The sequence below is a fragment of the Elaeis guineensis genome, chromosome 6 (genome assembly GCF_000442705.2).
Source record: "Elaeis guineensis isolate ETL-2024a chromosome 6, EG11, whole genome shotgun sequence".
In the NCBI taxonomy this organism is placed as follows: Eukaryota; Viridiplantae; Streptophyta; class Magnoliopsida; order Arecales; family Arecaceae; genus Elaeis; species Elaeis guineensis.
In genome coordinates, this window is record NC_025998.2 from 1,909,452 (window position 1) to 1,931,128 (window position 21,677).

General features: G+C 38.7%; 2 protein-coding genes across 8 annotated transcripts; one reads left to right on the plus strand and one right to left on the minus strand.

The window, feature by feature from the left end:
- The first annotated feature begins 481 nt into the window (after window positions 1-481).
- LOC109505965 (uncharacterized) lies at window positions 482-17,360 on the plus strand. 7 transcript variants are annotated; one of them, XM_073258852.1, is made up of 9 exons: window positions 482-772; window positions 1,611-1,744; window positions 1,844-1,956; window positions 2,720-2,786; window positions 4,424-4,512; window positions 14,785-14,876; window positions 14,961-15,444; window positions 15,553-16,631; window positions 16,754-17,360. In XM_073258852.1, exons 1-3 carry the CDS (start codon window positions 533-535, stop codon window positions 1,905-1,907), a joined length of 438 nt encoding a protein of 145 aa, XP_073114953.1. In that variant the 5' UTR covers window positions 482-532; the 3' UTR covers window positions 1,908-1,956; window positions 2,720-2,786; window positions 4,424-4,512; window positions 14,785-14,876; window positions 14,961-15,444; window positions 15,553-16,631; window positions 16,754-17,360. The 7 variants fall into 7 exon arrangements, with proteins under 7 accessions (XP_073114953.1, XP_073114949.1, XP_073114947.1 ...); XM_073258848.1 differs by lacking the exons at window positions 482-772; window positions 1,611-1,744; window positions 1,844-1,956 and having other exon boundaries at window positions 2,719-2,786; window positions 4,914-14,876; window positions 14,961-15,214; window positions 15,312-15,444; XM_073258846.1 differs by lacking the exons at window positions 482-772; window positions 1,611-1,744; window positions 1,844-1,956 and having other exon boundaries at window positions 2,719-2,786; window positions 14,961-15,214; window positions 15,312-15,444.
- Window positions 17,361-17,509: 149 nt separating this feature from the next.
- On the minus strand, window positions 17,510-19,794 carry LOC105047716 (3-ketoacyl-CoA synthase 4). The gene has a single exon (XM_010926767.4). The coding sequence runs from the start codon at window positions 19,336-19,338 to the stop codon at window positions 17,923-17,925; it is 1,416 nt and encodes a 471-aa protein (XP_010925069.1). The 5' UTR covers window positions 19,339-19,794; the 3' UTR covers window positions 17,510-17,922.
- Window positions 19,795-21,677: the final 1,883 nt, after the last annotated feature.

A 21,677-nucleotide genomic window follows, 5' to 3' on the forward strand; every position in this document is an offset into this window, starting at 1 on the left:
AATTAAGAAAAATTTATTTTGAATGATATATTTATATATATATATATATTATTTAAATAATTGATAATTAAATTTTTTTTACAAATTAAAATAGATTAAAATGAAATTTTTATTATTGATATAATTATAAAAAAAATATAAAATATAAATAAATGATCGTACTCTATTTAATGAGTAGGATTTCAAAATAATTTATACTAAAAATATTGATTCATGAAATAATTTTTCTATGAACAAAAATAGAAATGGTTGTTATTTTTTACTATCATATTATTTAATCAATCTGTGTTTATTTTTTATTTAAAATATTTAATATTATTTATAATATTTTTTATATTATATTAAAATTTAAATTTATTAAAATATTATTTAAAAAATAATTACATGCCGTCCATGATATGGGTTCTTAATATTTTTTATTTTAAAAATTATAAAAACATTTTTTAGGTGATACCAAACACCGACCCGCCCATAACTAAATTCTAGCTCGCCTCTCAAGGGCAGTTGAACGAGTCTATGCTCAGATTCGTGCATGGTTTTCGCGCTCAAATTATATTTAACTTGCGTTATTTTCTTTGCAGGCATCGCCTCCCCTCTCCCTTGTTCTCCTGTCCCGCATCAAACCCTCTCTCTGCGATCCGACCTTCCTCGCTCTACAAGAGGGGAAGTAAGAAATCCATTCGGCCCGATCGAAGAAGCCGAGATTCTTGCTTGCCAAGTGCGCTCTGAAACCCTAGGGCGATTCTTGGTTCTCGCCGCGCCTACCTCGCAGGTGAAGTGACTCTTCTACTGTTTTCTCGATGATTTCAGATTCTTTTCGAGGTTCCTTTCCTTTCATTTGGCTCTGAAATGGATCTTGGGCCGCGGACGCACAACAACCATTGAATTTTGGTTGTGAATTCTCTAACCGGGTGCTGTTTTGTTCTTGACGCTGTTTTCTTAGCGATCTTTAAGTTCTCCTCTATGTTGTCGTTGAACCATGTTTCCTTCTTGCCTGTGATTTGGTGCTTAAATTGTGTTCTCCAACACAGACGACCAAAAAACCCTAATCTGTTGGTTAATGATTTGTTGTGAATCTTGTTCATTAGATGTTGCGGACTCTTCTTGCTAGTGTTTTGTTGGTACTATACGAATCTTTTTGATGCATGGTGCCGTCTTCGTGTGATTTGATGGTGAGAACGACTTAAAAACCCTAGTTTAGTCTCTGAGAAGACCAATTTGATTTTGGAATTTGCCATTTGTCATTAAAATGTTTAACTTCGACTTCAATTTTGAGAAGCACCTGAATCATTTTGCACTAAATAGTGACCGAATTTTATTATCATCTTAGATACTATTATAGGGATTTTGTTCGTTCTTCCTCCATTTTGTTGTCCCACTGATCTTGGGATTTAGTTGGCTTTACGTGATTTGGTTAGCAAGAACAACCTTCTTTCTGACATTTTTTTATTGTTTTTTTTCCAGAACCGTATTTCCTTTTCAATTCCCTGGAATTCAGGCAGATTAGAATCCATTAGGAAGTTCAAGACAGGTCTGTTTTGGAGGAAAGTAATAAATTTGTTGTCTTATTCTTTTCCTTCTGGTCACTGTATTATGGATTAATTTGCTAGATGGTGAGGATGTCGACTCCTTCAAGGAAGAGACTGATGAGGGACTTCAAGCGGCTGCAGCAGGACCCCCCTGCAGGTATCAGTGCTGCTCCCCAGGACAACAACACCATGCTTTGGAATGCAGTTATTTCCGGGTACATATGGAAGGAACAATTTCATTTCATTCTACTTTGTTATAATTTTGTGTAATTTCACATTTTGCTCAAACTTCTTGCCTGTGTTTTGAATTGCAGTCCTGATGACACACCTTGGGATGGATCTGTGGCTGTTCAGCTCCTCAAATATTGTTTCCAATGAATATGCGAGGCACTAGAATCATTTGTTTCAATTACATCTTGTTGTTATGGTAATAAATCTTTGTTTAGATTGATTCCAATAGTTTGTTTGAATAAGCTTATATTTTAGATTATATGGGTAAGGACATTTTAATATTATTTTGTTCTGAAACATGCTACTTTTGTCTTTGTTTGTTAAAGCCATTCAAGGAGTAATGACATTATTTGCTAATTGTTTACCATCGATTCTGGTTTTGGTTCCTTCAGTTTCAGTTGTTAGACCTTATTGTGATTTAGGTTTGCTGGAACACGTACATGTGTTCTCGATGCTTATCAGCCCAGGCAGTTAAATATCTGGTTACTTTATAGGTCTCATTTTGCTGATCATCAGATGGCAGGTTATGTAACAAGTTGATTTATTAGCTGAATTTTGTTTTGCTTCAAAACCCATATTCTTCTGCATAACAGTGAGCTCATCTCATGGCCTCTTGACATCTTTCTATACAGAGTAGATTGTATATTGGTGGCATGTGCTACCGAACAATTTGATTATTGATTCTCATAAATTAATGCGAGAAACCGTATCTGAAAATTTTTGAAATCTTTTTATGTCAAGTTGAACACCAATGTGGGAAGATTGAATCTTAGAGAACTGAATCATTTCTCAATTTCCAGTACTTGTTTCAATTTTAGTTCTTTTTCATGAAAACTTTGTTTACATATTTTCTTACTTGTTATGATTGCACTAGTCTGCAGAAATTAGAATGTCTTTTGTTTAATGATCCACTGGTTCGTGTATTGGTTTTGCTGATCTTTATTAAACTTGCTCTTCAGTTTTTGGAGGACTATCCAAACAATCCACCAACCATCTGCTTTGTTTCTAGAATGTTCCATCCAAATAGTAAGTCTTATATGCCAATTAATTTTATCTATTTATTTGAAGTTGTTGTAGGTTAGCATTTTATTTTATATATCACCAGAATATCATTGTTGGAAATGCTAAAACCATCATCTACATTGATCCTACAAAGCTACACATGCAAAATTGAAGTTGATCGTGTTAGCAATCTAGATTGGTGACCTGATTATGCCCCTTTTCTGAGTCATCCAGTACATACTGTTTTTAAAACTTAAATTAGTTGATTGTTGATTCCTAAACATCAAAACATGGAGTTATGAGATTCACTTGTTGCATGTTCAAGGTAGGATGATCTGGCAAGCTCTTCCAACCATTTGTTTGTTGTTATAGTCTATTTTAGAGGATGAATTACTTGTATATTGTTCCTGAACGTTAATAGTTTGTTTTTTCTGGGACCGTCATGACAAGCTATAAATAATGTCAGATTATTGCAGGTAAGATACAGTTTAAAAGAGAAAAAGCTCTTATGAATATCAAACACATAATGCATATGCAGTTACTTGTATGCATATATTTGGGCTTATTGTTTCATGGTATATATTGGTCTTTGCATTTGCTCATTCTAATGGAGAGCAGGTTATTTATTGATGTTGGACTGGGTTTTCAACTGAGCTTAGGAGGGTGGCCTTGCTGTGGAAACAGTGAAACACTAGTTTCAAGGTCCATAGGAGCAATAACACTTGATTTTTGTAGAACTTATGACATGCTCATACTTTTGGGTGTGCAACTTCTTGGTTTGATTTAATTACTTTGGAGAGGAATATGATGTTACTTTGCTATTTAGATTGGAGATTCGAAATGGTGTTCTAATGCCCTTATATAATGTGAATTTAGAGATGACTAGATTGAACAATATATTCCTTGTTTCTGATTCTATGTTTGATTATTACAAATTATGATCTGAAATTTAGGAGTTGAAATGCTAAGTAGGTCTTTTTGCTAAAGTTTTAGATGTATGGTAAGCTCTAATTTGATTCACAAATTGATAACAGGATGAATGAGTTTTTATATCATGTAGATATATCTTCTTGGGATAAAAACTGACTGAACTTTTCTTTTTCAAGAAAATAAACTATGAATTAACAAAGGATAAATAGTTGTGGGAGAAAATTAGTTAAGCGACTTTTCAGTGTCTCACTTGCTTTTATTGAAAAAATTGGCAGCATCCCACCAGAAAAGGAGTTTGTTCACATCAGACCAACATGGTTAGCTACTCTAACATGTTTCATGTGAAGCTGTTGTAGTTGTTTGGCTACTTCAAATTATGAAAGATTCAAGAGATCTTTGCTCCTTTTTTTCTTTTTTCCTGTGAAAATCTTGAAGGAATTGAAATACAACAGAGCCTTTTGATGCTCCTCTATCTGTGCTCCCCCCTTCCTATCAGAAGAAACTAAGATAAATGTTTACATTCTTCAAAATGAATGATTCATTAGTCCATTCATGATCCACATAACTTTTCCTGTCTGATTTTCTTTATTATCAATTGGAGAGTTTTGTTTGTCTATTTCATTAATTTGAGTGTTTTTCTAAATTTGAGGCTATCAATTATTGGGTATTTTATTGATTAATATCACCAATTTTCACCTTGATCTAACCAATGTTGTTTTGAATATATTTAGTTTATGCAGGTGGAAACATTTGCTTGGATATCTTACAGAACCAGTGGAGAGCAATTTATGATGTTGCTGCCATAGTTACATGAATCTAGGTATGCTAGAAGCCTCCATTGTTCTACCTCCTTTTTTCATACTAAAAATTGATGCTTTTTCAAAATTACACATTTGTGTGCACCAAGAAATTTCTGTTTCATTATGTGTATTTTCTGAGCTATGCTAAATGACATTATTCTATTTTCACACATTTGCTTGTCTTATAATGATCTGAAATATAAATAAAAACAGAGTCTTCATGGTTTTTCATCATCCTTTCTTCTATATGCGCTCATGTTTTTTGGGATAATCCTTACATATGAAGCGTTAGTTTTGGGATCTAGTTGATTCTTATTGACTTCATGGTGTCATATAGATAACTGATTATGCAATCAAATTTTGTTTTTTTAACTCATTATTGGAACTCTGCCCTTTTTAAAGCACTGTTATGGTTATCTAGGTGAAGTTACTATTGAACTCCTTTGGAAGCATTATTGTGTCTCTGCTAGAACAGAATACTTGCTTTGTTTATGCTGAGCTTCTTTTATATGTGGTCAGGTACAATAGAATTCACCTCAATATGCCCAACTTTCTAATATGATCATCCTTCCCCCTTTAAAATAATTTAGCTTCTTCCCGGTTGGAAGCTTTTTTGTTTTTATATCTTATTTGTGTTGTCTGAGCAGCTTTCAGATAAAATGAAAAAATGTACCCTTATTGGATGACTTCTTCACTTGTGCTTTGTTATGGATGAAAATTTGTATGAATAGGTGCTCAATATGAATTGAACTAAATGATTCATACTACTTTAGCAGGAACAGGGAAGTAGGTAACGGGAACTAAGGGTTCTAATGGACCAAGTTTCCTGCTGGGTCATGGGTGACCAGGTCTTCTAGTATTAAGCATAAAAAAACTGATCTTTAGCCCCCACATAATCAAACTTGTAAGGCTCTAAAATGCCAAAATTCTGTAGATTATGGTAGACTTTGGTTACTCGGCTTGTAACTTTGATTTCAGATATTCTTATAGCTTCTGATTTCAGATTCTGCCCCTTCTTTCCTTTTATCTTGATCATTTCTAAGTCCACAGGAATCCTGGAGCTGTTCTTGATCATGCCGGTTTAGCCATCATATCCTTAAAACAAGCCTGCCAAGTGTTATTTCAAGGTTTCATGGTGGGTCCCTTGCTTGTCCAAAAATCTCTGCACCAGGAATTTGCTACACCAATGCTTTGTACTGATCTTATAAGATAAAGGGCATTATACATTCTCAAGCATTGGTGGATCATCCCTTGTTCATTGAAAGGAAGTCACATAGATGGGATTTGGCTTTTTGGTTAAGGTAAATCAACATATAGGTGGTGATTTTCATGTTAGGCCCACCAACCTGTCTGATCTCATCTAAATAAATTGGTCTTCATGAGGGATTTTTATAATTGGTTGAGCCTCAAACATGATGGATCAGCATGCGTTGTACACAGGCAGAGTTTGGGGCCCCCAGTCTGCTCTTGGTTGTACAAGCCCTCAAAACCTATCCATCTGCCCTAGCATAGTGGTAATAGTGTGGCAGGTCATGTGCTGGTCAAGGTTTGGTTCGAGTGTATCAGGAACAAGGAGGCCATACAATTCATGGTTAAGATGGAGCCAAAGAAAAAAAAAAAAAGACTTGGGATAAAAGTGGAGTTCTGATTTATTGCATGCTCTTCTTGGCTTTAATTTTCTACTCTCTCTCTCTTTCTGTTGGTGCCCGGCCCCCCTCCCTTCACTGTTCATTGGGCTGCACAATCGTAGATTGCTTCTTCATCTTAATTGAGGGTGAGCTTTGGCTCGATGGTAAGGTTGCTATATTGTAACTTGGAGGTCATGAGTTCGAAATACGAAAACTACTTCTCTGCACATGAGGAGGATAAGGCTATGTATATCTGATCCTCCTTAGATCCTACGATGGCGGGAGCCTCATGCACTAAGCCACCCTTTTTAAGTCCTAACTGGGTTGGTGACTTGGGATAGGCATGCTAGGTAGAGGTATTTTCTACTCAACTTGGTTATAAATGAGCAAAATATTTGTTGGGACTATTTTGACCCACCTGAATTGAACCTCACTGGTGGATTCTTCAATTTCAGTTCTTGTTTGATAGTTTTTGGTCATCTATATTGATTAGAATATATTTTATGCACTCTATGGGCAGTCATTACTCGAACCGAACTCACTTGCAAATTTGGAAGCTGCACAGATATTCCGTGAGAACAAGAGTGAATACAACATAAGAGTGTGTGAGATTGTGGAGCAGAGCTGGATGGCTGACTGAAACACTTCCGTGAATAACAATAGTGTCTGTATGTCTCAACTACTATGTTTTGAGTGGTTGCACTTTGAATTCTGTATTGAAACCAGACATTTCCTCTTAGTATGATCTAGATGTGTTTTGGCCCTTCATAAGAAACCACTAGTGACTGTTAACGTTCTTCTAGCTTGGATGCTTTGAGGGAGCCCTTTGGAGGTCTTTCATTATTCTCATAAGATGGATAGGTATTGCAACATCCATGCTAGCTTTTATGAATAGCAAAGATATTGCAGCTATTTTGTATTAGTTATTAGTACCTATGCAATATTAGGAGGCATAGTTGAGTTTTCAAATTTGTTGATTTTGCTTCCTAACAGCATTTATTTCCAAACAAGAACTTCATAGAGAGTCAATTTTATTGTTACTTTGTCGCAACGTCAAAAGTTAAGCATTCAATTTTTCTTTGCTCCCACTCAATCAACTTTTCCCTTCAACAACCCATGGTTTACCAAACTCTTGTTCAACATTGTTTAGTACTAATGTTTCATGTTTTCCTTTCTCCTTTCAACTTGCTAGAAGCTGCTAGATTGTTGTAATGTGTTGAGTTGTGACCTGTTGTAATTTGTTGAATCCGTTAGATTTGCAACCCAAGTAACCCACCCTAATAGTGCGATATGGACATTAGATCCTTGTATAGTGGACGTACTTGTCTGGACATGTTGGAATTTTAGCGTCACCAGGCTTGTTTGCTTCTTTTTTTTTTTTTTGGTACAAATGGGCAGTCACACCGTTCTAGCTTGAGCACAGTCCAAGGAGTCAGAATATAAAATATTTTTAAGGATCGGAGGCAAACGTCATCTTAAATACACGTGTTTTCATGCATTTGCTTAAAAGCCTTCCAAAAATTGGTGGATCACATGACTTCCCAGGGAGACATGCCTAAAAATGTTAATGAGAGAGATAGAAGAGCTTTATTTCTCTATTTTTGGAGAGATTAAAAGGTGAGAGAAAGCTCTTGAGTCTTGCCTTCATGTCTTTTCTTTTTGTTTAAGCAGCCAAATTGGAGATTTTACTCTGCCTTTCATTCTCTTATATTTTCTCTAGGAATAAATCTCGATTAGAACAGACTGCAAGAGAAACATGCAAGGATGAGTAATTCATTTAGCTTCCTGCGACAGAGATAGTTGATGCCCCAAGCAGTCAAGAGGTGTCATGAGAATGGTTCTTTAAAGTGCCCCTTTCATAATTGTACAAGTAGTACCACATCATTGGTTCACACACGGAGAGTCATCTAATTTTCAATCTCATCATCGTGAGTGCATTGTAGGTCTGCTGTGTAGTGGAAACAAGAGTTTCTACTTGAGTGAGGTGCTATGTACAAACGGCTTTGAGGTTCATGCATGAAAAGTGGTTGTTGCCATCTGAAGCCACCAATGACAAATCATCTTACATCGAGGAATCTCGTGAAGCCATCCATCGACAACATCTGAGCATAAATTTTTTTTTGAGTTGTTTTCATTTTGTTCATGACCTAACCGCACTTAAGATGTATTGTCTCTTGTTCTACCCTGTGGATAGATCGTTATAATTAAGTCATCCTCCTTGAGCATGCCTGCAACTTGGCAAGTCATCCATTCGGGGATCATTGTCCGTTCAAGATATAGTATTTCATCTTCCTTGGAAGACCACTTTCAGGATAGGTGAATTATTTTTGGAGTAAACTACCCCATCACACTTTGTACAATTATTTCACCAATCTTTCATTTAAAAGTTAAGGTTCATATCGGTTCTACTTGTTGATTGACTCAATCCAATCATTATATTTTAAAATTTTTTTATATGAATAAATATAAATATAGACAAAATTATCAAAAAAAGTAATGAGCACTATATATTTCAAAATTATCACGAAAAATATTTTTTAAGTTTAAATCAAAGAATAATTCTCAACAATCAATAATTATTAGTTATTATTTGTAGTTATTGACCAACCAAAATTAAAAAGCTTGGTCTTTTATGTTAAAATAATATTTTAATAACTATTGCCACTAGTCTTCTGGTTGATGCCTGATCGGTCGGAAAAGAGATGTAGGCTAGCATTCAGCGACGGTGGTTTGATCTGGAAAATAAGTTTCGATCGGAGTTGGCTCTGGTGGGGATCCTTCGATGCTCAAGTTAGAAAACTGAAAAACAAAAGAAAGGCAGCATGTATTGGAGAGGAGTAATTGTATACCTCGAGGGTCTCCTTTGGTCCTTTATTTATAGACGAGGATGGAAGTGCCATAAGGAATCTAAAGAATCAGGTTGTTAGCCTTGTCTTATTGGATAAAATACGTCTGTTATTTCTTTCTTCATTTGGAGAGATATGTCGTTATCTTCTGCCTTATTTGGAGAGATACGTCATTATCTTCTACACTCATAGCAAGCTATCATATAGATTTCAAGATTTTTTAGCTAGCATAAATTGGATAATCACATCAACTATAAAACCTTTTTGAAGTGCCAGCTTAGGTCAACCTTAGAGGTACCTTGGGCCGGCCGGCATTAAGATTGGATTGAGATTCCTTGTATGTCGGCTTCAATTGAAAAAAAAAAATTTCTATTTGGTTTCGAGAGTACCATACTATGGTCCAGCAAGTGTGGTTTTTAGTTTTGGATGAGGTAAGCCCCACTTCTTGACCTTTTGGATGCTTGTGCGCATATTGTTGGACAGTCACAAGGGACGATTTTAAAGAGAGATGGTCACAAGGGATGGTTTGAACAATTGTCTTTTTTGCTTGTGAGAGATGATGAGCGGTGCGATAGGGAATGGAAAAAGGAAAGCTAGGGTTTTCACCTCTCCAGAGAAGAAACCGACTAGATGGAGCAGCAATATGTGTGGATCGGAGAGGGGTTTGTCATCGAGCAGTCCGAAAGACCAGGGTTTGTCATCGGCTGGGAATCGGTATGCTTCGATTGCGTAGGGCATTTCATTAGGGAGGAAATCTGTTTTCCCGCCCACTAATCGATCGAGCGAGATCAATAGATCTTGGTCTCAGGTGGTACAAGGCTTAGGCATTTCAGATGGTAGTCATCAAAGGCCACTGAGGAAGAAATTGCTTTGCTAGAGGAAAAATTCACGACTGTAGTTGCATTTTCAGATGAAGAAGTTAAAGCTTCCATGGATCACTGGCGGTATGCTTTGATAGGAAAATTTTTAGGCCGTGGCCTTTCGTTGGAGTTCGTTCAAAAGAAAATGAAAGTCCGATGGAGTATAGCGGGGGATTTCTAGGTATCATTTCTCACTGATGGTTTTATGTTTGTTTTTCCTATAGAGGAGGATAAAAATAGGGTTCTGGATAAAGGGCCATGGTCTCTAGCTGGCCAGATCCTAGCATTAGAGCCATGGCGGCTAGGATTCCAGTCTGGCCATGATGCTCTGACCAAAGCTAGGGTTTGGGTGCATTTACTAGACCTTCTACTTGAATTGTGGGAGGTGGATAAGATAAAGCAGTTTGTTGCGCAAGCAGTAAGCCCCTTGCAACCCTTAATTCTACCAGATTGGGATTTGCTAGAGTTTCTGTGTTGTGTGTTGTTAGACCTGAACAAACCTATCTGTCCAAGGGCTAGAATTAAAGTGTATGACACTTACCTTTGGCAGCAATTCGTATATTAAGAATTACTTGATATTTGCGGTGCGTGGTCGAATCGGTACGATTATAGATCCTATGGATGCTCTGGAACTAGGGACTTACAAACTCCAATGCTGTTTGGGCCCTGGATTCGGGTAGCCAGGGTACCGATTGACCAAGATTTGACCCCACAATCTTCAAAAATGGCTGCTAAAAAAGAGAATGATAGCCAGGGGTAGACCAAGCCAAAGAAAACTGCTAGACAATCTCCTCTGTGAGACTAAGTTATGGTTGATTCTAAGGCTATCCGGACTACATCAAGTTTCTCTCCATTGATGAAGCAAATTTCTGAGGATATGAATCCACCCCAGGCTATGGACACATCCTTAACTTTAATTTTCAATGCTAAATCTATAGACCTTGATATTATCAAAGGCAAGAGGAAGAGATCACCTCCAAAAAAGGTCTCAATTGCTGGCTTAATTTCACCTACAGTGTCCCCATCTAAAGCTGTCCTAATAGTGGATCGTGGGGAAGATCGCTTGGCAATACAAGTCCCAAAACACACGGAAGGTTCATCAGTAAAGCATCAAACCAATGTGGTCATGGTGTGGAAACCGATTGAGAATGTAGAAGGAAAGCTAAAAAATAGTAGGAATACTAGCTGTGAGAAATTACATTCAGATGACCCAACTAACAGTCTAGGAAAGAATAGTGATGGAGAGATAGTTCACAAATTAACATATACTTTAAATGACCAATTTGCAGTGTCTGTGGAATGTAGGAGTCTGACTAGTATCAATGAGGGATCTTGTGAGACTATGTCAGAAGCTGCAATCAAAGAATTGTTTGATTCATTAAATTCAACTCAATATAAACCTTTAAAGTAGCCTTGAAGCTTTTAGTGTGGAATTGTAGAGGGGCTGCAAAACTCTCTTTTGTTAATTGCTCAAAAACTTTTATCCACAAGAATTGTCTGGATATGGTTTGTTTCTTAGAAACTAGGTTAGACTCTTCAGCTTCTAGTCATATTCAAAGAATTTTGAGACGTCGATGAGAAATTTATTGTATTTGGTCTGTTGGTTTGTCAGGGGGTATTGTGATTGCCTAGAGGAAATCTTTAGGTGAGGTAACTTTTACTCATACTGATTGTCAAATAGTTTTCGGCACCATAACAATTCCTAATGAAAAAATTTGGGTGTTGAGTGTTGTTTATGCTCACACCGATATGATTGAACGTTGTATTGTTTGGGCCCAGGCTCAAAGCATTGTTGCTCTTGGGGTCCCTCTTTTATTGGTTGGGGATTTTAATTGTATTATCAACTTGGAAGATAAAAGAGGGGGTAGGTCTTTTAGAGTCACTAGGAAAATTTGTGATTTTTGCTCTTTTCTTACTGATACGGCTCTAATGGATCTCGGATATCAAGGACTCAAGTACACTTGGTGCAATAATCGGTTTGGTCTTGCTCGTGTTTGGGAACATATCGATAGGGCTTTTGTATCCGACATTTGGCTCAATATGTATCCTGAGTCTATTGTTCAGTATCTAGCCCGATATACTTCTGATCATTGTCCCTTATTCATTTCTATTTCTGCATGCAGATATCATGGCCCTCCTCCTTTTTGTTTTAGAAAATTTTGGCTTTCTTATGATCAATGTAATCATATCATTAATGAAGCTTGGTAAGGTATTGATCAATATACTCCTGCGAACAGGTTATCTATGCTATTAAATAATATCCAACAGGTTGTTAAGAGGTGGAAACGTAGGTTAGGAAATCTTTATGTTCGTGTATTTGGTTTATATGATCAAATTTATGAGTTGCAAATGCAAGAAGCATCCTCTGGAGGGCTCATGGATGATCTCCATAGTAAGTTATTATCTTTATTAGCTGAATACCATAAGACTCTTTATCGGCAAGAAATCCTTTGGAAGCAAAAATCTAGGGCCTTGTGGTTACGTGAGGGGAATGCAAATACTAGGTTCTTCCATCATTCAACAGTCTTGCATCGTAGAAATAACATAATTCATAGCATTCACAACTCTTCTAATCAATGTCATACTGAACCTCGTATGATTGGTCATATTTTAATGGCGCACTTCATGAATGTTGGACTGAGGATTCTAATCTGGGATAATCGGATTATCCTTTACACACTTCTACTCTTACATCGGCCCAAAGCAACAATCTGATTGTTCCTATTATGGACGAAGAAATCGACCATGCACTATTTCCTTGCATCCAGATATAGCCCTAGCCCTAATGGTCCTTTTTCGATTCTTTTGGTTTTCTATTAAACATGAAGTGTTTCAAGCTGTGCATTATTTCTTTCAGACCTCCTTCGTGCCTGAGAATTTGAAGCAAACTTGCATAATCCAGCTACCCAAAAAATCTAACCCTGCTTATCCTTCTGATTACCAGCCAATTAGCTTGTGCAATACAATTTATAAATTTGTGGCTAAGATTATTACTAATAGACTGAAACCTATGTTGCCTTTTGTAATTTCTAAGGAACAAGGTGCTTTCGTGCAAGGGCGTTGTATATCTTCTAATATTATGTTGGCCCAAGAAATTGCTCACTCTCTAATCAGGGCCCCGTTTCAAAAAGTCTTATGATGTTAAAGTGAGACATGGAAAAGGTTTATGATAGGGTGCATTGGCATTTTCTGTTTCGTCTATTTAATTAGTTTGGTTTTCATACAAAATTTATTACATGGATTCAGGCTTTTATATGTTTTCCTCAGTTCGCTTTATTATTGAATGGATCCTCTACATAGTGGTTTACTGATCCTGTGGTCTTCGACAGGGATGCCCATTGTCTCCTTACCTTTTTATATTATGTTCAGAATTTTTGTCCGCTCTTGTGCATAGTGCTGTTCTGAATCCATCTGTTTAAAGATTATCATCCGCCTCGGGGCCCTACCCTATCTCATGTCTTTTATGCAGATGACTGCCTAATTGTGGGACGAGCTACGATCAAAGATGCTATTTATCTTGTTGCCATGTTGGACACCTATTGTTATCATTTTGGGCAATCTATTAATTACGTTAGGTCCCCAATTGCTTTCAGTCCATCTACACCAAGTCGTACCAAATCTAAAATTTGTCAAATCTTGAAGGTCAATCACAAAAGATTACCTTGGCAGTACTTGGGTGTCCCTGTGTTTGGTCTTCCTTTGCGAAAAAATGACTTCCAATCAATGTTCCATAAAATTACGTGCAGATTACAGTCTTGGAAATGGAGGAAATTATCATTTGCAGCTCGTTTGACTCTTCTTGGATTGGTACTTTCGACCATTCCGTTATATGTGTTATCTTCGATTCAAGTGCCTTTGTATATAATCAATCAGCTTAAGAAGGAATTTAGGACCTTTTTGTGGGGACATAACTCAGATCAACGTGGTTTTCATAGAGTGGCATGGGATCAAGTTTGTTTACCAAAAGGAAAGGGGGTCTTGGTATTATGCCTTTGCATCTACAGAAAACTCAATGCTTGGGGAAGCTAGCAGCCCATCTGATTCTTAATCCTAATACCTTGTGGGCTCAGCTAATTCATGCTAAATACAGATTCCATGGCTCTTGGCAAAATTATTCTAAGCCTCATAATTGTTCTTCAATATGGGCCAAAATCTGTGAGGTAGCTTCTAAGGTGCAATTTCAGGTTCAGTGGCTCATAGGGCCAGGTGAAAATATTAATGTGTATTTGGACCCTTGGATCTCAAATCTTCCATTGATCTCTTTACCCACCTTGCTTAATATCGAACACCAATCCTCAATCCTGAAGGTTTCAAATTTAATCAATCAGAACTGTTAGTGGGATGTAACCATATTAAACAGCCTTTTTTCCCAAGATCTGATCCAACTCATCATGTCCATTCCTATTCCCGAAGGTCTATTTGATGATCAGCTTGTTTGGCTCATACCAAATTACCTAGTTTCACTTTAAAGGATATGCATGAGCTATCATTATGTACTTTATCTCAACCTCGTATCCCCACTGCTTGTTTTAAGCGGATTTGGAAGTTACACACCCCGCCTAGAGTTAAAAATTTTTGGTGGCAGATTGTTTGGAATTGGTTGCCGACTAAAGCCTATTTGGGTCATTGTGGTTTGCTTAACTCAACACATTTGGACTGCGATATTTGCTCAACTACTTTGGAGGATTTAAACCATATCATCTTATTTTGTTCTTTTGCTAAGGACACCTGGAACCAATTGCAGCTCATGACTCAGGTGGTGTGTCCTCTTAACTTTATGCAGGATTTGCTATTCTATTTGGACCAGCACCAGACCAATCACTTTCACAAGTCTTTAATTGCTTGTCTGGTTTGGGGTCTTTGGTATGCTAGAAATGATAGAATTTTTAATAACTCTCACACTACTTCACGTCAAATATTTAGGAGCACTGTAACTATGGCTACCTTTTTTGTTCTAGAGAGGCACTGGGGTAACAGTCTTTTCCCCACATCATCACCACTATGTTCTCATACAGTTTCTTGGTTACACCCTCCCTATGGAACGATAAAGGTAAATTTTGATGCTTCTGTTCATGCCAACAAAGCTGCTACAGGTTATGTTCTGAGAGACCACAATGCTAAATTATTCATGCAGGAGGTAAATTGTTAGCTCATATGTCGGTTCCTTCTGCTGAACTAACAGCAGCTCAGTTTGGTATTAAGGTGGCGAAAACTAAATACCATGCTTCAAACATCATTCTCGAAGGAGACTCCACCACAGTAACAAATTGGATCCGGACTGTAAATATAAACAAGCATAAACATCTACCTTTACTTTGTGATATATCAGCTTGGAAGTCCTCAAGTTTTTTATTCAAGGTAAATCGTATATATGGAGAAGCAAACCAGGTAGCTGATTATCTTGCCAATAAAGCTTTGGATGGTGATTTCGAACGGAGATCGATACATGAAATAGATTTTCACTGTTTGTTTCTTTTCATTGCAGATGCTGCTAATGTTTAGTTTCCCTGTCATTGACTCACTAATGCAGAATCATTATTACTTTAGCTCACTTATGACGGCTGTACAAAGTCCAATTTGCATGACAAAGGTTTGCAGAATCAAGCACATGTGCCAAGGTATGTTTCATTTAGCCCCCATATCTTACCTGAATACACCTATTAATTTAACCCATAATATAATATACCCGGACTGTTATAAAAACAAGGCTGCTCCTGTGGATACAGAGCATAGTGAAGAAGATTTAAAGGTGGAATTTTTATATGCCAACGCTGGAGGGAAGAAATGGAAGCATAAAATATCAAAAGGAGGGGAGAGATCTGTTCAAAATGGAGTATTTCAGGGAACGTTAATAAATCCTGCTTCAAATAATGGGTGGAATAGTTATATGAAACTTCGAAGCTACTTCTCATTAAACGGTTCCTATGGTTTTGGAAGGAAGCATGTTCAACAGTATTGGCATAGTCTTCAGATTGACCATCTTGCTACGGCAGGAGTATTTTGATGTTTGGTGGCCAAAAATCAAGACGTTTATGGTTACAATATCTACAAAGCCACCACTGTCTTCATGTGCAAAATCAAGAAGGCAGAGCACTTTGCAAAAATAATCCATCTACTCTCTGTGATCATTAACATTGATGTCATCAAGATATCCAGATATACAAGGATTGTTGGTCTTCAGGAAATATGGGAACGGAAGAGAATATCAACTGTCTTCGAAGTGGTTCAGAAGAGATGCATTGCTGGTTGTACTAGCTAATGGGGAGTAGTCAAAATGATCATGAGGAAAAAAGAAGCTGTGAAAAACAAAATGCAAATAAAAAAAAGGAGGGTTATGAGTCTGGAAAATAAAAGGAGAAAAACATGATAAAATGAAAAAATGTAAGAAAAGAAATGAGGGAGGAAAAAAGGAAGTTGATGAAAAAAAAGGATCTCCCAGAAACGGGGGAGTGTTTTTCACTAACCTTTACCTTTCTTGTTGCAGGGTTTAAGTCATGTCGAAGGCATTTTCATTGTGTGGGCATTATTCAATACCCATCATATAATAATTTCTCTAATCAATTAGTGTATGGGTGTCATCAGGTGATGTTATATAAGCAGCCAGAGCTTCACTGTCACTGTCAATGCAAGGATTTCTCAACAATGAGTGTCGGAACTCATTGCTGGCTTCAAGCTTCATTTCTCTACTTTCATCAACCTTGTGGGGGTAATACCAAAAACTTATTATGGTCCATGTTTATTTTATTGATGGTATCTGTGGTCTCAAGCAAAGGGAAACGGCAATATATATTTCTGATTGCACAAGGTATTCCAGAAGATTCTTGTTCTATTTACCTGTTTTGGCACGCTGTTTCAGTGCCTTGGCCTATTCTACCATTCACACTTCAGTTTTTTTGTTCTGTTACGATGTTTCGCTGGTTTACTCAGATCGAGGTTGCAATCTATTTCTTCACACAATGCTTTGGTCACGACTGGTTTTCGTGACAACCTGTGGGTTTTCTTGCTCAATCTGGATGTACCTGTTGCTGTGGTCTTCTGTTTTCATGCATTGCAACGAGTGCTTTGCTCTTATACAACTTATCAAGTATTATTGGATCCTCATGTTACGAGCTTATTCCTATTATCAAGTTGGCAGGTTCCTACAGTAGATGCCATTTTTCCTACTCTTATGTTAATACATCATCAGCTTTTACTGATTCAGCATGCTACATGTCTCAACTCCAAACGTTCTGCTGCTTCAAGCTACTCCCTAGACAGTCTGTCATGGAAATCGGCTACTACAGTTCAACACAGCATGGGAATTTTAAGATCAATAGAGATGCGTTTGCCTAGTTACAATCTTATATTTCTTTTCGCATGGATATTTTTACTGTTTATACTCCTACAAAGGAACTTTTGTTTACCAGGACACCATATTTCTTGTTCTGTAAAGATTCCTGCGAAAGCTGTTGCTTAATATCCTTTCTTATCTTCCATCATGTAAGCTGTTGTCACTTGTGTTTTCAGCCTGCTTTTTGTTTCACGTACTGCAGGTCTTTTTCGTATTTGTACTTGTACACTTGCTATGTTAAATAAACTGTCCTGTACCTTCTACCAAAAAAAAAAAGAGGGCAATTCTAATGGTGGATCTATCTAAATGCATCCCCACCCCAGCAAGACAGCACAGCAAAACAGGAACCAAGAAACAACAAGGTAGAGGCTGAGGCTTATTATTTAACGAAATAAGGAAACAAAGGCAGAATTATTTGTTACTTGATGATGACCTGCTGTCCCGTCAACCAACTCGGACTGCGATCCATAAATATAGATCGGTGCAGATTCATCCACCTAGCATGCTAGGACTGCGAGGAACATTGAGGGCACATGGGCATGTGCCCCCGTTTTGCCACGTACAGGAATCCTCAGACGAAACGAATAAAAACTCCGTGGACCGACCAACAGCAACACGCATGCATTTATTTCTCTCCCATCACCATGGCACCCACTCAAGGAACGAAGAATCCATTCATTGCTTCCATGTTCTTTCTGATGTTGATAGATATATAGATATTACATGATATTCGACATAGAATCGGGGGTCCAATCGGACGCAGCCACTACACCACCGGATACCTATGGATGCATTCCTTCCATGGATTGTCCGGATCCATCCCGGAGTCTCTCAACGCCCTCCACACCACGCTGCAGGCCTTGAACCCGGTCCCGAACGCCAGCATCCACACCCTATCCCCCTTCTTTACCCTGCCCTTGGCCTCGAAGTAGGCCAGCTCGTAAAACACCAAGCTGCTCGACGTGTTCCCGAATCGGTGCAGGCACATCCGGGCCGGCTCCGTCACGCCGTGGTCGAACCGCATGATCTTCCCCACCGCGTCGATCACCGCCTTCCCGCCTGCGTGGATGCACATGTGCTCGAACGCCTTGGTGAAGGCCGGCACGTGCACCGCCTTGCGGTCCCCCGCCATGATCGACCTCGTCACGTTGTAGACGTAGCGTAGAAGCTCGGAGACCGGGAGGACTCGGGGGGCGAGGGTGGAGATGTGGCCCTTGAGGCCGGCGCCGGCCACCCGGACCAAGTCCTTGGTGAGCGCGACACCCACGTTGCCGTCCTCGTCCTCCATCTGGACGGCGGCGTTGTAGGCCGCGTCGTCGGCGCCGTGGTGGGTGCGGAGGGTGCGGACCAGCTCCATCTTGGCGGCGCCCAGCCGGGAGGGGTCGCTGGTGACGAGCGCCGCGGCGGTCCCCGCCCGGAAGATGCAGTTGGTCACCAGCATGTGGCGGTTGTCGCCGAAGTACCAGTTGAGGCTGGTGCTTTCGGTGACGACTATGAGAGCGTAGCCGACTCGGCGGCGGAGGATCTTGGCGGCGAGGTCGATGGACATGGTGCCGGCGCTGCAGCCCATGCCGGCGAGGTTGAATGTCTTGACGGAGGGGGCCAGCTTGAAGCGGTGGACGATGAAGGAGGAGAAGGAGGGGGAGGGGGCGAACATGCTGCAGGCGGTGATCAGGAGGGTGATGCGGGAGGGTTCGACGGCGGTCTTGGCGAGGAGGGAGGCCACGGCGGAGAACATGCCTTCTTCGGCCTCGAGGATGGCGTGCCGGAACTGGGCACCGTAGTCGGTCTGGAAGAGAAAGGGCGGGGCGTAGGTCTCGTCCCCAAGGCCGGACTTGCGGTAGATGGCGCGCATGAACTCCTGGCTGGTCGGGGAGAAGCGACGGCTGCGGAGGCCGACGTACTCGCACACCTCCAAGCTGCACCGCCGGTCGTTGTCAGGCTTGAAGCAGGTGTAGTCGAGGAGGAAGACGGGGAGGGGCCGGGTCGACAGGTAGGCGACGATGGCGACGGTGGCGCACCAGAGGAGAGAGAGGAGGACCACCTTGTGCTCGAAGAGGAAGAGAAGCGCGTCCGGGTTCAGTAGTGAACTCGGGATGGAAGGAATCATAGTGTGGATGATTATGGTCAGTGCCAACAGGGTGAACATGGAGATCCTGAGGAACTGGATGGTAGATCTCATGGTTACTTGCTTTACACAAAAGAGAGAGCGGGAGGTTGGTGTATGTATGGCAATGGAACTGGCTTTATAAGAGACCAGAGGCACAGATGATGGGAGGTATATGGAGCATAGGAGAAGCGAGGGGTTACTATGGCATGCAGGGGCATTAAAACTGGAGGGAGTTGCTCTGTTGCAATTGATGGAGCTGGCCCAACGGAGTTCGAATAAAGAACAAGCGGAACAGCAAGCGGCGTGAAGTGGGTCAGCTTGGATTATGGAGGAGAAATTATTAGGTGGACCGGGTTACGGTTCGAATTTTAATGGATGCGTACGGATGGCTTACGACGGGTGGGATGGCGGGCGGCTGGAATAGCGAGTCGAGTGGCTAGCCTAACATCGCATGACATAGTTTACGGGCTCGGGTTGCATCTTTCGCGCGCGGAAGGGTGATTGATCTTCGTTCGCGGGATAAATCATTGGACGATGCTTTGCATGGCTTTCCAAATAATACATCATTTTCATATAATCTATGGGGTTGATAGAATGAAATATTTTAAAAAAATTATAATTCAATAATTTATCTTACAAAAAATTTATCTATTATATATATATATATATGGCACAGACTTGATTAAGATTGATCAAATTTTGATTCAGATCTGATGAAATCAAAAATAAATAATAAAAATTTATTATCTTAAAATTAAAATTATTAGATGTGATCTACTATCTTAAAACTGTTTGCACATCAAAAATTATATAATTTGAAAACCTCTAGCTTATGCATTAAGTGATAAAAAAATACATCTAATGTAATTTTATCTAAACTGTCCAATTTTTAATTATTTGATGTATAGATTAAAAATTTTTAAATTATATGATTATTATGTGCAAGTTATTTTGAAAAAAAAGATCACATTCAATATTTTGAATCATTGACGTAGAATTTATGTTATAGAGTTGTGATCTAACAGAGATTTGAGTTCAAATTCGTTCAATTCAAATTCGATTTTAATCTGACTATATATATATATATATATATATATATGATAATATAAATTTACTTTAAGGATGAATTATCTGTGGTACAGAGGGTTTTTTTTTTTTTTTTTGACTTACAACGCAGTAGACGAAAGCTACCGAGCGGTCGTAAGCTGGTGCAACAGCATGTGGGATTTGGTTTTCAACATTTTTATGCTCCGTATCTCGGATGGCTCAAACGTTTCTCATCAAACAATATATAATATGCAAGGCACGTGTTTAACTTTTCGTCCGTCATATGTATAAATTGAATTTAATTATACAGAAATACTTCTTAGGAGGCAATTTTGCTGTTCCTTTAGATCTTCGTGACTAAATTTATGGATAAGGGCAAGAGGCATGAAGCTAATGTTGTGACTTGCCATCGATTTTTTTTTTTTTTTTTTTTTTGGTATATCACGCCATTGATTTAAATTGTAAGACACGGTTGGTGGTTGGTAGGAGCTGTCTGATAAAGTCAAATTTTATGATTAAATGACTTTAGACTGATGGACATAATAGGTTGGAGGGAGTTGGATTCCATAATGAAAGTAGAAATAAATGATCCTTATTCCATCTGTTTGATTGGAAAAAATTTTATTATTATTTTAATAAAAAAATAAAAATATCTCAATTTCTTCAAATTTAAATTTGTCTTTTTCGTTATTCAGATCTCATTTGGACTCCAATTTGTCCAGATGGCCCAATTTGGCAACGGCAGTATCCTATCTGCACGGTGCCAGATGGGACAAAACAAAACAAAATAAAATAAAATAAAATGACTGTACTAGAATGGCGTTAAATGTTTGATGGAATTGGACTTGGCCCACAGGCCTTGGATTTAATTGGACTCAACTACTCGTCATAAGTGGTATGCTACGGGATATAGGCTATAGCTTTGACTCATGTGACAAGGAGGCGCAACCCACCGTGGATTTGGCCCAGCTAATCATTCCGTGCGACTTACAGTATTAGGTTTTATTATATTAGGTTTTATTATATTTGTTCAAGTTTGGTGGAGCGGATTCAATTATCAAAGAATCTTTTTTTTTTTTCCTTTTCTTTTTAAAGAATAAAGGCAAGGGTTGCAAAACTCAGTAACTCTCGCTATCGATATTTTATGCCATGCTAGATTCATGGGTTGAGGTGGGATCGTTTTGGACGGTACCCCTTTTTTTTTTTTCGGTAAACATTTGGACGGTACCCTTTAGTTTATGTTAATACCATCATTGTTACGAGATCTTGGCTTGAGGATATGCATTCAAAAAACTACTGGTGTCATATTTAAATGTCCTATTAGACTATGACCGATTCCTTAAGGTCTTTACTTGGTTAAAATA

What these genes read in the sequence shown, in the direction of transcription:
- LOC109505965 (XM_073258848.1), top strand. Translation starts at nt 14,828, where the DNA reads ATGTTCTCATACAGTTTCTTGGTTACACCCTCCCTATGGAACGATAAA. An exon ending in CTCCCTATGGAACGATAAAG is followed by an intron (nt 14,877 to 14,960) that starts GTAAATTTTGAT and finishes TTATTCATGCAG; the next exon opens with GAGGTAAATTGTTAGCTCAT. An exon ending in AATCAAGCACATGTGCCAAG is followed by an intron (nt 15,445 to 15,552) that starts GTATGTTTCATT and finishes CTGTGGATACAG; the next exon opens with AGCATAGTGAAGAAGATTTA.
- LOC105047716 (XM_010926767.4), bottom strand. Translation starts at nt 19,338, where the DNA reads ATGAGATCTACCATCCAGTTCCTCAGGATCTCCATGTTCACCCTGTTG.